Below are 18,269 nucleotides of genomic sequence, written 5' to 3'. Positions count from 1 at the left end.
CTGTAAAATATCACACATATAAAAGCCTTTAGAAAACTCATGAGAAAGGGAATTACTAATTTTATGAAGTCACCTAGTACTCTATCTCAAAAGCAACAGACCTCAAAATTTACCGTTAATTCAGTATACCAGTAGAACAGGTAAAAAACAGAACAAACAACCCAAAAACAATTTATATCTCTCCTTGGATTGGGTGATTTTTAAAAATGTTGTTCTTTTTCACAAAATCGCACTAAAATTAACTCACCCTTTAGGAACATACCAAGTAGATAGAAAACAAAGAGTCTATTCGTGAAGATGCTGGGCAATGGAGGAACCAAAAAAGTACACCATAATTCAATAACCCACACATACGATAAAGAAGCTGACTTAATTATTGTTACATTTTGGGGAAAAAAAAAAAAACCTTAAAAAGTCAGTTTGATATTGAAAAATAAATGGCTGCTTTCAAATAAAAATGTAAGTTCTTCATATTAAGGCACAACTATGGTTTGTTGTACACATGAAACTAAAGAGAAAGTCATAAGTATGTGAACACGAAAACATATTAACATAAAAGGTAACCCTAAGCTCAGTAATCTGAGGAAGAATTAATTAGCATTATTTAGAATATAAGAGCCATGCATATAAGCATATAACTAAACTTGGTAACAATATTCAGTCTCAACATAAAACCTAAAATAAAAACTTAAACGCAGCAATCTCCAGAATCATTTTTATTTTAAAAAAATCACAATCTGTGTAAGCATCTTTCAAAAATCTTAACATGAATATTTATTCAAAATCATCCATACTTGAAAGTTTATAAAAACAAAATTTACTTAGCATAGGCCATAGCTCATTTAATCCATAAAAGGTTCATTCTGATAAATTTAGAAGAAAGCAGAATATATAATCTTTCAAGTTACATCTGTCCTGTTTCATGATACAATGCTATTTAATTTACTGAAATTTTCACACAAAATAAAAATTACCAATTTAGAAGGCATTTTAAATTCATCTTGATTCACTATAGAGGATGTAAGGACATTTTAAACAAATAAAATCATCAGGCAATGCAAATACATACAAATTATTTTAAATTTGATGTACAGATTTCTATTTTCAATATAGAAATATGCTGAGGGTAGGAAAAATAGGAAAAAAAAGTACAAATACCCTGTATCTCTTTCTGAGGTTATTTTCCTTCTGCTTGACTTATTTCCACTGACTTGACACAAACTTAATATATATCTCAACTCAAAAGAACTTTCTAGATTAGGAAGAACAACAATAGCACACTGCTTCCCACTTAGAAGGATATATACTAACAATTTCTAGTAACGTTTGGCTTAACAAAATTGAAAAATACTTTGATGACAGTGAAGAACTTTCTAAAATCACATGATAAATATGTAATAAATGCAATGTGAAAATGAGTAAGAAAATACTTCATTTACACAATAGCCACACTTCTATTGCACCTGCTACATAGCTTGCTATTAGAGCTCTTAATAGCAACTATTCTAACAGTCAAAACTCTTTTTCACTTTGCTTAACATATTCTCCCTATATGTAATTCTTAGTCTAGTAAAACAACTGGGCTATTACATAATGCATCTTATTACTGACACTTGAGGTTATTATTACTAATAAGCTGTAATTTCTTCAATTTAAAAATAAAAGGACATAATCCCTATATGGCCAAAAGAATAAGTGACAACACCAACCCAACTCTGAAAAAATTTACAGTAGGGACCTGAAGCTTATGCATCTTCATGGAATGGTTGCAAGAAAGAATTAAGAAGGTTAACTAGGAATGCAAAAAGTAATGAAATTTTAATTGAAAACACAAAAGCAAAACAAAACTACAAAGTGTGTCTGTCTGAACATAAATTTTGCATGCCCTCATCTGTGTCTCTAATGCTACCATCCTATCCCTTGCCACCATCCTACTTACAGGTCTCCCACATCAGTCATCTCTCCTGCATTCCAATTTCCATAAAGTGGTCAAATTTTAAAAATAGGATATATACAGCTCTAAAAACTCTGCAATAACACCCGATTATTATTTAGGGCTAGGCACTAGTACCTTCTCTAAGATCTTCCATACCCAAGAGCCCTTGTGTATTTCCTCTTCATCACCATCTATTTCACCCTTCCCTTCCTCTTTATTACACGTATCTACAGGCTTTCTTTTCAATATTTGCATTGTCAAATCCAAATATGCACCTTCTTACCTCAGTGTCTCTGGACAGACTATTCTCTCTGCCAGATTTGCTCTGCACTGCCTACTCTCCACAAATTTCCCTTCACCTTCCCCATTCACCTGACAATTCCCACTTATACATTACAGTTCATCTAAAATGTCAATTCCATGTGCCAGCCTTCATTGACCCCCACCCTCTACACTATTCCTTCAGACTAGGTCCTATCTCCAGTTACACATTCCAATAATACCACTTTTTATAGCTCTTACAACCTAGACTTAAATTCTTTGCTGTTAGAAATCTTAAGAAGGCACACATTGACTGTGTCTGTTTTCTTTTGTTTTTTAAATTAGAAACAGAGTCTCACTATGTTGTCCAGGCTGAAGCACCATGACTATTCACATATTCATAGTGCAGCCTCAAACTTGTGGGCTCAAGTGGTCCTCCTACCATAGCCTTCTGAGTATCAAGGAGTACAGGCACATACCACTGCACTCAACCGTGTTTGTTTTATTCATAGTTGTGTCCCCCGTGGAAAAGTAATGTTTTGAACAATATTGCTGGCACTTAGTATATACTGATTTATTGATTTCTTTTTCAGGCTCAGAGCACTGTGCTTGAAGAATGGCAACATGAGGCACAAACAATAATTGCTTCCTTACTCTTTTTTTCTTTGAGACAGAGTTTCGCTCTTGTCACCCAGGCTGGAGTGCAATGGCGCGATCTCGGCTCACCGCAACCTCCACCTCCACCTCCTGGGTTCAGGCAATTCTCCTGCCTCAGCCTCCTGAGTAGCTGGGATTACAGGTACGCGCCACCATGCCCAGCTAATTTTTTGTATTTTTAGTAGAGATGGGGTTTCACCATGTCGACCAGGATGGTCTCGATCTCTTGACCTGGTGATCCACCCACCTCGGCCTCCCAAAGTGCTGAGATTACAGGCTTGAGCCACCATGCCCGGCTGCTTCCTTACTCTTTAAAGAGTTAAAATAGAGTAAGTACTGAGCAGCTCTTTTTGCCCCACAGCTACTTAATGCCAATGCCTTAAAAAGGCAAGAAAAGTCCCAAATATGTGGCTGAGTTTGGGATTCTAAATTGCCTTGCTGTTCCATCTATTCTAAGCAGTGTACAGCTCATCGTCAGTAACACAAAACACCACCAAAATCAAATATTTCTGGAAAAAGCATTGGACTGGCACAGCTGCCTTTGATTCAAGTAAAAGACTCCCCGAAATGATGCACCTTTTACTCGAATCAAAGGCATCTGAGTCAGTCTATGAATTTCAGCAATCACATCATTTCCCAAAGTTTGTTTTCTCTAACAACACTTATCACATCTTTGAGTCTATGATTACATTAGCTACATAAAACCACATATACACACACAGGGACAGAGTGTATAAAAAACTGGTAATTGGGCAGTAGGTAAATTTAAATATTTGATCAAAAGAGGGAGTCATTTATATATTTCATTTTAATTTAAATTATATAAATCATTCTGTGTAGGACTAAGACTTTTTCATTGGTTAAAGTGCTGCTGAGTGGTATTAACATGCCTCGGGTCTTGAAAAAAACTACAAACTGTTCCCACACTGCAAAACCCATGGTTTACAGTTTCTTTAAAATGGCATGGCAATAAAAACATTTGTGAACAAATATGCATGTGGAATCCTTGAAGACTTTCTCTCAAATTGCATGGTTGCCTTTTGCTCACGTAATTCAACTACAATCTTCAACCAGCTTTGGGTAATTCCAAAGCAAGTGTCTCGGTTTTCATAGAAACTACCTTGCCATATTCATATTTCTTCAATCTAAGTTGAGTGTTAATTAAACCAACTGATTATAATAAAAAGTATAGCTGGGATATATAGGCTCAGAAACAAATACAACTGTTTTTTTCAACATGCTTGATTATCTGTCTCTTCTAAATCACCAATACTCAAGTAACATCACAGACTAATTGCAGCAAATTTTCTGGAGGTGGGGTCCAGGCATCACACAATTGACTTTTGATAAGCATAACACTCAAAGGGTGGAAAGAGAAGTGGATAGATGCAATAGAGCCTAGTCTTAATGCCAAGGTTAACAGCCTGTACAGCATACAAAGGGAATGGAGAGCACTGGCTAACTAAAATCAGTTAAGAGAGCTTTCACTACAATAGCACAGAATTGGTACCATTTCAAAATCAGCTTAAAATTTTGTTGAAGAGAACTACACACACAAAATCTATAGGTAAAGTGGTATGCTGTAATTTACAGAGGCTTCATTAAAGAGGCTACACTTAAATCTTGATTAAAGAGTAGTATTTATGTGAGAGAAGAAAGGACGCAGCAATGAGCAGAAGAGGGGAATGAGCATGATAAATATATATGCAAGGGTCATCTTGTAGACTTGCCTGACTAGAGGAGAGGGTGATCGTTTGGCAGTAAAGGCGATCCTCATATTCATGGCAGAATACTTTCCTGGAAAAGGTGCCTTATGTCAAAATGATAAAAGTAAAAGCTGCTTTTTCCACAGAAACAATCCTATAATAAATGTTATGCTCCTGATGCCACGATTAGAGATATGACTACTAAGACCTTATTTAAAACAGTAAGAATGGCAGAGTATTCTATATACTGCATAACATGTATGTATATATACATATTAAAAACAGTAAGAAAAGCAGAGTATACTATATACTGCATATAGTGTATGTATACATATAGACACTATATATATGTATACATATATATATACACACACACATACACACACAGAGGTCCACAGAATCCTAGTATTTTAGAACTGAAAGAGATCTAAAGGGAAAAAGGTATATACATATATACATATAAACACACCCACACACCCACATATAAAGACTTGGCTCATTTAAAGGTATGTTAGTAAGATCAATATAATAACCAATCACAAGAAAGTATAATAATATGTATTAATCTTCTTCATGAGGTCTTTATCTTCTACATAAAAAAAAATAGAAATTTTTAAAAAATCATTAAAATGGAATTCCTAGCTTTTCTGGGTAGGTTTTTGACAAGCAACTTTGAGTAGATTTTGAGAAAAGTTTTACTCCATTAGAGGGCCTTTTGATCAACTAACTCACAGACATTTTTGGTTGAAAGACATCAACTGAGTGGCTTATCTGTGAAATAAAAAATTCCTTGTCCTTTGAGCCTCTCAATCATCTACTAACTTCCCCTCTTAATTCACTATTAGAAAGGATATATTCTTTACTCTAAATACATAATCCTTTACTTGTTTCCATCCTTCAGAGTCCTTGAAGAACTACTTTGTTAACAGTGTCAAAATCTCAGCCTGAAACTGAATTTGGGCAAAACTGTAAAGGCACGTTAATTGTAAGCTTCATTTTGAATCCATTAAATCAATCCCCCCCACCCCACTGCCACATCAGTTCAGTCATATATACTACATGTTACCATAAACATCTCTCTAGAGCCCCCTTTTATCATCCACTGTAAGGATTTAGTTGTCAATATTGATTAAAACAATGAAACTAATTTAACATTCTTCAGAAACATTTCTGAACTTATATTAAATGTATGATTAACTCCTACCATAGTCCTCAAAAAGATATGGGGAAATAGGAGTCATTACTTCATGTTTACAAGTCTGCCTCTGCCCCTATTCACTCTGCCCCAGCTCCTCTTCAACTGTGAGCTGGAATAGGTAAACAATTGTGCACAATCTCTTCCTATTTCCATGTTCAGTGACTTCATGCTGATAGCTTAAAACTGACTGTGGTGGGAGAACGTACACCTCAGAAAACTTAAAAAATATCACACTAAAAACACTGAAAATTTATTCTTTTCAGCATTCTATAAAGAATAGCAATAGTTTTGCTGTAGAAAACTTTTTTATTTCATTGATACAAGGGTTTTAATCATTAAGAAAAGATCAGTAAATGTCTTTTATGTTTGGAAACAATCATTCTTTTTGATCATATAGTAATATGTTAAAAGGTTTAACTAAATGTTATCATCATACTATAAGTCCCCTACTAGTAAAACAATAGAGCAGACAAGTACTTTAATCCCAAAGTAAATTATTTCTAATTAGCAATCCTACATACTTAAAAAAAAATAACTCTCCAAATGATATTCAAAATGTGGAGTGTGGTGTTAGTGTGTGCTTGGGGAGGGTATGTGATTGAAAAGAAATCAAGATTAGTGACAACCTGACCAGAGAATCTTAGTATTTTAGAACTGAAAGGGATCTCAAATCATTACCACAATTCCCTGTAATTTCAGAGCCAGAATTTAAATTACATATTCTAGGAGACACAGTGAGACCAAGGTTTCGTTAAACAAATCAGAGTTGTTAACTTTGAGTTCAGTGTTCTTTCTACTCTACCTTAACAAGAAAACAAAACATCTGATTCACACAAGTGATAAGCAAACTGGTGGAAAGGACTTAGGCTTGTGGTTTTATATGATTGTTTTAAAGGAAATGGTATTTAGTGAGCTATAACACTGCTTAAGAAGTCCAATTCTATATGCTATGTTTCAATGTGTCAATGAGATTCAAATATCCAGATGTTCTGAAGGACTCAAGTCTCAGAAAATAACAAAAATTTATACAGAAGAACACATATAAAGTATAGTTATCACTTCAGGAGTATAAAAAACAAGACGATAACACCTTAGTTAAGATAAATAAAGGAAAAAAATAACATGGGGCTAACTGCACATCTTAAGTATAATGTTAGACAATGTATAGAAAATTTAAATCATGAGGTTAACTATTTTAGTAAACAGGAGCATTAATAAAATTACTAAAACTAAGATCTAAGTCCTTCAGAAGATCTGCACATTTCTTCTATATAGAAATGTCTATTCAAATTTTCCCCATTTTTTAATTAGGTTACTTGTTATTTTTTTACTGTGCTGCTGCTTGTTGTTTTATTAGACAGTTATACTCATTTATTTGCATTTTGTCCATAGCTGCTTTTGTGCTACATTGGCAGAGTTGACTACTCGTGACAGAAATGATATGGCCTACAAATCCTACAATAGTTGCTATTTGGCTCTTTAGAGAAAAAGTTTATTGACACCTGGAATAGACAGTTTTATAGCCATTAAAATATATTTTGAAAGTTACAAATATATAGAAAATCTATTACAATCAAAACTGTACAAAGTAGCAGCATATGCTATATGAGTTTAGCTATATAAAAATTGTGACTATGTATGCACAGTGAAGACATGAAAAGGAAATACACTAAAACATTAACAGTGATCTTTGGATTGTGGGTCTATCATTAAATATAGCTAATTCAGAAAATCTAAAGAAGAAAATTACATTTTACAAAATCATGTATTACTTTACAGTCAGAGACCGAAACATTTCATTGTCAGTAATAAAAATACCTAGGAAGACTTTTTAAAAAATTTACTTGCCGTTTTTCTTTCTATTCTTTGTATTATTATGAAGAAAAACATAAGAATTGTTTTTTCAACTATAGATAACAATTTTGTATAGTCAGCCACTATCTGGAAACAAATGCTTACTATCATGGTTTGTACATGATGGAATAGTAAATACCCAACAAACTGTTAACAGAGTTCCCACGTGTGACTTTCATGTTAATTTTTTCCACACATTTTAATATTTTCCCATTGGGTCTATGAATATTTCATTTTTCATAGACATTGGGAAAAGGTATGACTGAAAACAAACTATCTAAAGAACAAATCACATATCTATAGAAAATATACAAATGACCAATAAGCACATAAAAAGATGCTCAATATCATTAGCTATCAAGGAAATGCAGATTAAAACTATAATGAAATACTACTTCAAACGATGATGAAAATGATAATAAAATACTACTTCACACTATGATGGCAACAATCAAAAAGACAATGATAACTTAAGTGTTGATCAAAGAGGAGCCTTCATATACTGCTAGTAGAACTGTAACAAAGTACAGTCACTTTGAAAAAGTTTGCAGTTCCTCAAAAGACTGAATATCATACAATCCAGAAATTATATTCCTAGGCATATAACCAAGAGAAATGAAAGCATCTATCCCTCAAAAACTTGTACATGAATATTCATAGTAGTATTACTCATATGATTCAAAGAGTAGAAACAACCTAAATGACCATTTACTGACAAAAAACAAATGTGGTATGTGTTCAGTGGTTATTATTCAGCAATAAAAAAGAGTACATACTTGGTGGGGCGCAGTGGCTCACGCCTGTAATCCCAGCACTTTGGAAGGCTGAGGCGCGTAGATTGCCTGAGCTCAGGCGTTCAAGACCAGTCTGGGCAACACACTGAAACCCCATCTCTACTAAAATGCAAAAAACGGGCATGGCAGCATGCGTCTGTATTCCCAGCTACACTGGAGGCTGAGAAAGAATAGCTGGAACCCAGGAGGCGGAGGCTACAGTGAACCAAGATCACACCACTGCACTCCAGCCTGGGTGACAGGTGAGACTCCATCTCAAAAAAAAAAAAAATAAATAACTATTCCCCCTTCTTTTAAATATTTAAATAAAATTTCTAAGTTTAAATTAGTTTCTAATTGTTTTTGCTGTACTACAATAAATACAATACCTGTCTGAGTAATGTCAGTTTTGACCCAATTTTAAATGGCAAAGAATATAAAATGGTAAAACAAAAAAAAGGATAAAACTTTGTTGCAAATGTCCACTATTTGAGTTTTGTTTGCCTTTTAACAAGTGTAGGGATATACCATTTATTTTCATTATTTCTACAGCAAAAAGTAGTAAGAAAACTGGTAAAACTTCAAGAATATATTCCCTGTCATTCCCTATGATATTATATCATTAGTATCACAGCCAGTAAATCCTGAAACGTATGTAGCTACACCTCCTCCCTCCATGGTAAGATCCTTCAGGAAGAAACACAGTGGCATTAAAATATATCTACTTTCTCCTTATCTTGGGGTTAAGAGGAATAAAGATGGAGGGATTTACACCCACATTTCACTTTCAAGATCAACAAGGTTGCTTGTCATACTTTCTGCTACACTATCCTTATCTTCTTTCTCAGAAGCTTGCTCATACTATTCTTGTTTCCTAAAATGACGTTCCTCTCTATCTATCCAATAACCCATTCCTGAAAACCAGTTTTGGTCTCAATCCACTGAGGTCTTCATCAGCTACTCTGGTTCACTCTGTCTCTACATGACAAATTGCTCTCAATACCACAGAAATGATCGTTTTATTTCTCTCTGTTTCATGTGCCTTAATTTTGTCCTCCCACCCCACAGCTCTACGAAAAAAAAAGCTTAAGAGTTAAAGAATCTGTGTATACACCTTGGAACATAATAAGAGCCCTGTTAAGAGCCCTATAAAAGACTATAAGTTAAAGAACAGAGGTTATTTATGCTCCTATCATATGCTTCACAGTACACAGCAGAGAGCACAGAATAAAGATTTTTAAAGTAAATGAATGATTGTAAACAGACCTAATTTTCTTGACATTGGCACTGGAAGTCATGGAGCCTCTAGTAAGTCATACATTTTTAAAGTAATAGAAAAAGCCAATGTAGGGAAGTCATTAACAGAGAAGGAACAAACCAAAATTAATGAGTTATACTGCATGCTAAGAACTTTATTTGATATCATTTTTTAGCCTCAAAGAAGCCTCTAAAGTAGTTATTATCTGTATTTTTTTAGTTTGCCAGAAACTTAAGGTAAATGGCCAAGCAAAGATATAAATTTGTATCAGTCTAGGATGGAAAACACCTGCTCTTTCATTAAGCTTGATAGCACTGAAGGTTTTCAAAAGAAAAAAAACTTAAGACATTATGTGAAAAGAAAGGTGACTATGGAATCAAAAACAGAGAAAGTATTGCAGTAACAGTAAAGTATAACAGGAAACTAAGATTAATAACCTAGATTATAAAATATTTAATTGAGTGGGAGAAAAAAAACCAAACTTAAGAACAATTCGATTCTAATTCAAACTGACTCACTGGATAACATTAGACTAACCACTATACCTTTCCGGGCCTTAGCTACCTCGTCAGTAAAATTATGGGTGTTGGATGGCATAAAATCTTAAATTTCTAAATTCCTTCACAAGTTTCAAAACACTGTCACAGTTATTTCATTTCACTACACTGAGCAAAAACTTTATTTTATTTACTGATGTATCCCTAGCACCTAGTTGGTACAAAGTATGCCCAAAATGTTAATTGAGTAAGATGAATTTTGATCCTGACAATTATCCTGAGAGGAACACAGAACAGGGCAGGATTATTACACTTAATTTATGTATGAGAAAAACCAAGGTTCAGAGCATAAAGACACTTACTCACAGTCCCACAGCTAGAGGTGGAGCTAGAATGCAAACTCAAATTTTCAAATTACTAGTTCAAATCTCTTTCCAGGTTATACATTTTTATTTACTTTTAAATACTCAGGTACAAGAATAATTAACTCTTCTTATTCTTACCCTTTCTAAGAAAAAAGTCATCAGGATAGTGTTACTACAGAAATTAATAAATAAATATTTAGAAGAGTTATCTGAAAGAATATCTAACAATAATGTTGCATATGATATAAAAGAGATTAAATCCAAGCTCTGATTTTCTTTGATTATACCAATTATATTTTCTTACTTTCTGTGTTCCACAGTGAGTCTACATCTATAATTCTGGCTGGCAACTTTGTAAACACTTGCTCCTAATCATGAGGGAGGAGGAATACAAATCTATCTCTATAACTATTATTGTTCAAACCATAAACCTTGTGGCAGGCTCCCAATAAGGTTGGGAAATACATCCCATTGCCCTTCCTCTAGAGAAAAGAGACTGAAGGGCAGCATGAGCTGGAAATACCTAGCAGGGCAATCTGTGTGTGTGATGGTAGCAAAGTATTTTAATGGAAAAAAAAAATGTCAGCAAACTCATCCAAACAAAAAAAAAAATCTTTCTTTCAATAATAAATAATTGCTAGAACACAAGTATTCCCTTTCATATAATGTGGCCCATTAAAAGGCTTTCAAAAAGTTAGACATCAATGATGGCAAAAAAAAAAAAATCCTTCAAAAATAAAAATGAAAGTGAGATAATTTAAACACATGTGAAATAGTCTCCCATAAAAAAAAAAAAAAAAAAAAAATCCAAGCAGTCTAAGAATAGAAGCCAAAATACTTTGGTCATATGGGAAGCAGTATATAGCTGGTTTTGAAAGTAAGAATTTTAGATTATCTGACAGGAAAAGTTTCTTAAACTCACCAAAATATACTTCTTTTCTTAAAAATACAAATTTGAATATTCTCCTCCCTCTAAGAGGACTTCCAATAGGTATGTGCCATGATTAGGAGAAGAGTTAAGGCAAAACTATGTGGAGAAGAGCAGTTATACTGCAACTAACCTATTTTCATAGCACTCACATAAAAAACAGAGGTTCTAGGGAAGGGGGGGAATAGTATCAACAAGTGGGGTAACAGATTTGAAAAGTCACCTGACTTGGACCCTAAAAAAAAATTACCACACAGACTCAGCATGGCGTAATCAAGATAAACATTCTGTAAAAACCTCAAATCTGGGTAATTTAAAGGTTTTAAAGGCGATAGTTCTAAAATCTTGGAGTTATCCCACAATAATAATCTGCTGTCCTACTTACCTTTTAATAAACAATTCCTCCCCTTAAAAGTTATTTTCCTTACTGATACAAACTATACATCTAAATTTTCCTGCATAAATACAATGCAGTGTCCTTACCTAGTAGCAAACTGAATTAGTGCATTTTGAAGAGTCTGCCTAATTTCAAGAAGAAAAGATTCATCATCACTTAGTGTATAATACCAATACTGGACATAATCCCTCAAGGAAAACTGGATAACCTGTAACAAAAATATTGGGGGGAAAATTACAACTTTTTAAGACTTAAAAAGATACAGTGATAAACTTAAAAAGTATGCTGTATCTGCCAATTTATATTTACTCTCCACATATTAATTTATGGCGGTAAACGCCCATCTTCATTACAAAAGCATTGACATGCAACCATTTGAAACATTTTTAAATTATTCTGGTATCCCAACTTACCTACTGCTTAGATTAAAAAAAAATTAGGTCGAGCATGGTGGCTCATGCCTATAATTCCAGCAATTTGGGAGGCCGAGGTGGGTGGACCATGAGGTCAAGATATCAAGACCATCCTGGCCAACATGGTGAAACCCCACCTCTACTAAAAATACAGAAATTAACCAGGCATGGTGGTATGCACCTGTAGTCCCAGCTTCTTGGGAGGCTGAGGCAGGAAAATCACTTAAACCTGGGAGGCGGAGGTTGCAGTGAGCCAAGATTGTGCCACTACACTCCAGCCTGGTGACAGAGTGAGACTCCTTATCAAAAAAAAAAAAGAATTAAAAACACTATCTATGACCAAGGCCCCAATAAATCCAGGTAAAGACAGAGTTTGCAGAAATAAAATAAACTTTCCATGCTATAATCTAATAAATAAATCAGTTTAGTGAAATGAGATGTAAAATAATAAAGAATGTAATTCCCAAAAAAACCAATTTTTTAAAGATTATATCATCAGATCCATTGCAGTCTAATTATAAAAAGATACAGTTCACTTAATTTTACTAATACCTTTGATACTGCCAACAGTATTTAGACAATAAATGGTAAATATACAACTTCAATGTATAATTTTTACAAACCAGATAAACTAAATGTTAGTAATAAATTTTAAATTCTAAAGTACACATTTTTATAATAATCATTTAATCAAACAAACATCAATGAAAAATATTTCAGGGGGCATAGTTTCTTACCTATCTCCAATTTTTTAATGTTTTTGGATCCAATATTTCATTTCCATTTTTAAAAGCTAATAAAACCAGTAGGAAAAAAAGTCTAATTTACCACATCACTAAGTTTATTCATCAACAAAAGAGTAACACTTTAACTGTAAAATTTTAAGAAACACTATCAAATATGTCAGTAAAAACATTTTTTCTAAATGTAAATTCGATCAAAAGGCTTTTATATAAAGTAAACCACCTCATTAAAAGTGAGTTAATAAATAAGGAAGCATCTTCACGTATAAAATTTGAGGATCACATTATGAAATTCCAAGATATTATTCAAAGAGCAAAAAGTGTTTCTTGGTATCTTTGAGAAATACACCTAGCGCACAATCTACGAAATTAAAATACCACAAGCTGAAACTCACTTGCTGGAGAGGTTCATCAATTATATTGGCACCAGTCAATCTTCTATCAATCTTAATAGTCCTGGCTTCCCGTTTCATTTCTTCTAAGCACTTAAAGAAAATCATAACATCTTACTGAGTAGTTTTTTAATCTAAAATCTCACCAGTTTAATTCCAATTGAATACTCAATGTAATATCCCTTCATTATCCTCAAGTCAGGAACCTTATTTGAGGTGCTAATATAAGCCAAACACTAATTTTCAAGGTAACAAAACTAGATACTCCCCAAAAACTATTATCCTAAAAATTTCAATTAAATCAGCAAACATTATTTCGAATGTGGGAAAACTGCAAATGTATAGTTATGCTGCTGCCATATTTCAACAAAACTTTACAACTACAAAATTAGTGTTTCATGTGAGTCAAACTGTCTTTATTGGACAGTCTCCCTCTTTCCCCTACCATTTCTCAGTCCAAAACAGTACACCAGCTGCCAAATAATTATATTTTAAAACTAATTTTATTTAGGGATACTTTTTGGCAACTTAAGAAAACATATTTCTCTCCTTTTTAGTGTTCAGAAAGATCAGTGGCCTGAAAATTGGGTGAAAGGTAGTGAGAGACTCTTAAAAAAAAAAAAAAAATATATATATATATATATATAAATATAGAGATATAAACATAGATGTCTACATTAAAAATATATGCTTCAGGTTATAATATGAAATGAATGAAATTTTTTTATAAAACATACTTATAAATCGTATTTTAGAAAAAATCAAACCCACAGTTTTTATACCATCTATTAAAAATTGGATTATATAAGACCTAACCAGTCTTGAATATAATTTATTACTGCTAATGATCTTAATTCTTAAAATATTTCCTATCCTCGGTATGTACTATTCAAATGAATGTACACTATAAATAGCTAAGAAATGGTTCAAAAAAGAAAAGGTTAATTTCCTAAGACCTGTAAGCAAAGTAAAAAAATATGTATTAATGTGAGTCCTAACAGAGAGAAAAGTTTCAGATTATAAATGTTTAAATATTAAAAATCAGTTTATCAATATAAAAGTCAGTGGAATAGAGTAAAATTCTTTTATTCAAGTAATGTAAAATCATATTGGACATTATTTAACTCTACATCTCCTGCATCTTAGCATAAAACACACAAGTTAATAACCGTAAAGAAAGCTGTTACTAGCATCAACTCCAAGTCATTTGCCTGTCTTAATACAAAAGAAGGGCATCCCAATCACACAAGAATTGAAGGTACTACAAATCTGAAGCCTATACAAATCCAATTTTATTTATAGAGTATGATCCTAAAAAAATAAGAGCATAGCACCAATGAAGATAATAAAAATTAGGCCTAAATTATTAAATTTATAGATGCTGCATAATCTAATTATAAGCTATATTCTTCAAAGTGATGAAAAGTATCAATTTTTTTTCCCTCTGGTAACTCTGCAATTTATTTCATTCAAACCAAAATATTCACTGACATTCTTACAAATCATATGCATGATGCTTTGAAATTCTATGATAAGATAGCAGGAAAAATACCCAAAATAAACTAACCAATTTATTTTTCTCAAGTTTGTATTCCCACTTTTTAAATCTAACACTAACGAAATTTTTAAGATGGCCTTTAAAAATATATTTCCTAAGAATAATTATACAATCTCCCATTAATTTCCTGTGAGCATTAGTGAATTATAGGAAAATTTGTCAATCTATATACTCACTGTCATTGCAAAGAACTGGACTTTGAGGTTTCATATTCCCTCAAACTATTTACCTTAGGAACCCCAGTTGATGTTGGAGGAAGAAATGAGTGTTCACACTGTTCTAGGTACTTCTCTGAGTTTGTTTTTCCAAACAGGAGAGTAACCACTAAACCCCTAGAAAGAAAAATTTATTGCAAACATAAAAACAAAATTTTCCTATAATTTAATGAATTTACTACAAAGAATATTTTTCAGAGTTCAAAGATGGCTTATCATTCACTAAAAAGTCAATCTGTGACTTTGGCAAAGCAAGAAATTGACAGACTTTATTAGTTTCTGAATTTTAAAACATTCTGTGAATTACACAATAATACCTTTTAAAGTTTTAATCCAATATAGTTCCTAAAGAATCTTAAGTGACATTTGCAAACTTAAGAAAAAACAGCCCTCATTAAACAAGTAGGCTAGCTAATAACCATGGATAAAGACAAATGAGACCTAAATCTGTAGCTAAATGACCAAATTCTGTAGTTCTGTTAACCAATTAATATGAGGTATTCTATTTGGGTAACTTGCCAGTATGAATATAGAATAAACGAATAAAGGCTACTCAGGAAAAAAAAATCCAACCTATCATTTGTTTAATAAAAAGGCTGGAATTAGGAGAAAATGTATCCCAAAAAGGTTAATTATTTTTTAAAATAATTACAAGATCGAGGAAGATATATGGTGATGCCGAACTATTTCACTCTAAGTATTAACTAAATATTATCAGTATTTCATAGATTTAAAATTTACCAATAAAGCGAAGTGCTGAAAATCCATCAAAAAATTTTAATCTTATAGTAATCTTATAATGATTCAAAGACTGTAATGACAGGAAGGGAACAGTAAAAAATTACATACTGTCAGTCTCAACTACTAAAAGAAAGATTCCCAAAGTCCTCCATTTTTTGTGGCTACCTGCCCTCTCACTAGTCTTCAGTACAAGTATCAGAAAGTTGAGGGTAGAGAACATAAATAAAGTCAAATCAGTTTATGTCATTAATTCTGCTTTTGTTTTTTTTGTAAAAGGCTGGTCTCAGAATTACTGCTAAATTCCATCTATCTGTGTTACAGCTGATATAAAGACTCAAGTTGGCCTGATATTTCAGTTTTGCCTGGTTATTACGCATATTTACAGACACAATAAAATGTTTACATTAATACTGTGTTATTAAAAACATTATCAAGGAACAGACTAAGACATTAACTTTTGTCCACAAGTGTGTAACGACAGGAAAGCAAGATAAAGAGTTGTCTGATTTTAGGCCGGGAGCGGTGGCTCACGCCTATAATCCCAGCACTTTGGGAGGCCGAAGCGGGTGGATCACGAGGTCAAGAGATCAAGACCATCCTGGTCAACAAGGTGAAACCCCGTCTCTATTAAAAATACAAAAATTAGCTGGGCATGGTGGTATGCGCCTGTAGTCCCAGCTACTCGGGAGGCTGAGGCAGGAGAATTGCTTGAACCCAGGAGGCGGAGGTTGCGGTGAGCCAAGATCGTGCCATTGCACTCCAGTCTGGGTAACAACAGCGAAACTCTGTCTCAAAAATAAATAAATAAAATAAAAATTAAAAAAGAGTCATCTGATTTTAAAGAAATCTAGTAGTTTCAGCTGTAAAGTTTAGGTAATTATTTAAATTTCAGGAGAGTACAATAAAAATTATATAACCCAACTAATATAACAGAATGCCACAAAATAACCACAATACAGTACTGAAAGTATCTTACAACAACGAAAAATCCCCATGTGCTTTTTTTTCCCAAAAACATTAAAAAAAAGAACAGGGGTTAACTTCGACTGTAAGCGAAACATATACATTATCAACACTTTAAAGAGTAAACTGCAGAACTTAAAAACTTAACTTTTATTGGCAAAAAAAAAAAAAGGGAGGGTTCCACAGACCCTACTATGTGACTTAATATTGTCTAATGAGTGTTCTGGTACAAACTGTCCTCTAGTATCCCACCTTACCTCCAAATTCTTACAAAATTGTGTAAGCATCCGAAAGATTTTTTGAAATTATTCCTTGATAAATTATGACACTGGAAAAAGGAGTAACAAAGGTTCTCATGACTTTAAAAATGAATAAACTTTGTACAGAATCTGGTGGTGGCTTTTTTTTTTTAAGACTTAAAAATTTTAAAAATGAATACACTGATCACTCTTCTCTTTTTCCCAAATCTTATTTGGAGCAGTTGAGTAAAAAAGGAATAATTCTTCACTTACCCACCTTCCAAGGGCTCCTACCTTAGCCTATACAGCTGCAATATTCTCCCTTTAAAATATTAGGGAATACTCTGAAATCCTTTTCCTTCCCTCTTACAAGGGCTAATTCAATTTGTGAAATTGGAAGAAATTTCTACCTTTCAAAAAAAAAAAAGTCAAGACACATAATTTCCTTTCCAATCAATAAGTGCAGCCTTGACTCTGAGAGAGAGAGGCACAACCATGTTACTATTCAGCCATGCTGTGGCCTTAACAGCAACTGAGGAGTAAGATTTGGAAACCCATTTGGCTGCAGATCTGTATTATCTTCAATCATCTTTATCATCAATAGATACTCTGAACTCTTTGGCTGATATAAGTTTAAATGTTTCAGTACACGGTATCATATCTAGGCCATTAATATGAAAATACTAAATCTTATAGTTTTATGGAGAGTCCTTGATGTAGCTACTCATTTATTCTCACTTGCTCAAGTGTATACTCGCTATGGAAAGACTATAACATGTCTATCAAATCTGTACCCCCCAAAAAAGATAGATATATTTAGAAACTACCCTTTCAGTGTCTTAAAGTTTCTCAAGCTACTGTTTATATATGCTATTCAATTTAGCTAAATACTCTAAACCTATAGGCTCAAACAACTCCTCCAAATATCTGAGGTCTCAAAAGATTGTTCAGAAAGAAATCAGTGTTCATTCCACAACTAATTATACAAATATATCATATAAACATAAATACACACACATTAACAACAAATTCTCATTTCAACTAAGTTACCTTGGTGACAGTGTCTAAATAACAAACATCCCTTGTCTATACATTTTGTAGTATTTCCTTGTAATTCATGTCTGACATCAAATGCTCTGCATTCAAAGCTACAATAAATTATGACTGAAACCTCT

The 18,269-nt window shown here is 33.1% G+C and overlaps 1 protein-coding gene across 20 annotated transcripts in view; it reads right to left on the bottom strand.

The window, feature by feature from the left end:
• The window catches only part of SNX13 (sorting nexin 13), a 199,788-nt gene that overhangs the window by 130,104 nt on the left and 51,415 nt on the right, over positions 1-18,269 (bottom strand). For 13 of the 20 annotated variants that reach the window (XM_078342621.1, XM_035253700.3, XM_035253702.3 and 10 more), the window contains exons 3-5: positions 15,166-15,268; positions 13,382-13,471; positions 11,917-12,038 (exon numbers count right to left, since the gene is read on the bottom strand). In XM_078342621.1, coding sequence (XP_078198747.1) covers positions 11,917-12,038; positions 13,382-13,471; positions 15,166-15,268 — 315 coding nt within the window. Of the gene's footprint in view, positions 1-4,584; positions 4,652-11,916; positions 12,039-13,381; positions 13,472-15,165; positions 15,269-18,269 lie in introns of all 20 variants that reach the window. The other 7 variants (XM_078342628.1, XM_078342622.1, XM_078342624.1 and 4 more) reach the window with 1 other exon arrangement.

This window comes from Callithrix jacchus, chromosome 11 (genome assembly GCF_049354715.1).
Source record: "Callithrix jacchus isolate 240 chromosome 11, calJac240_pri, whole genome shotgun sequence".
Lineage (NCBI taxonomy): Eukaryota > Metazoa > Chordata > Mammalia > Primates > Cebidae > Callithrix > Callithrix jacchus.
This window is presented reverse-complemented; position numbering and strand designations above follow the sequence as displayed.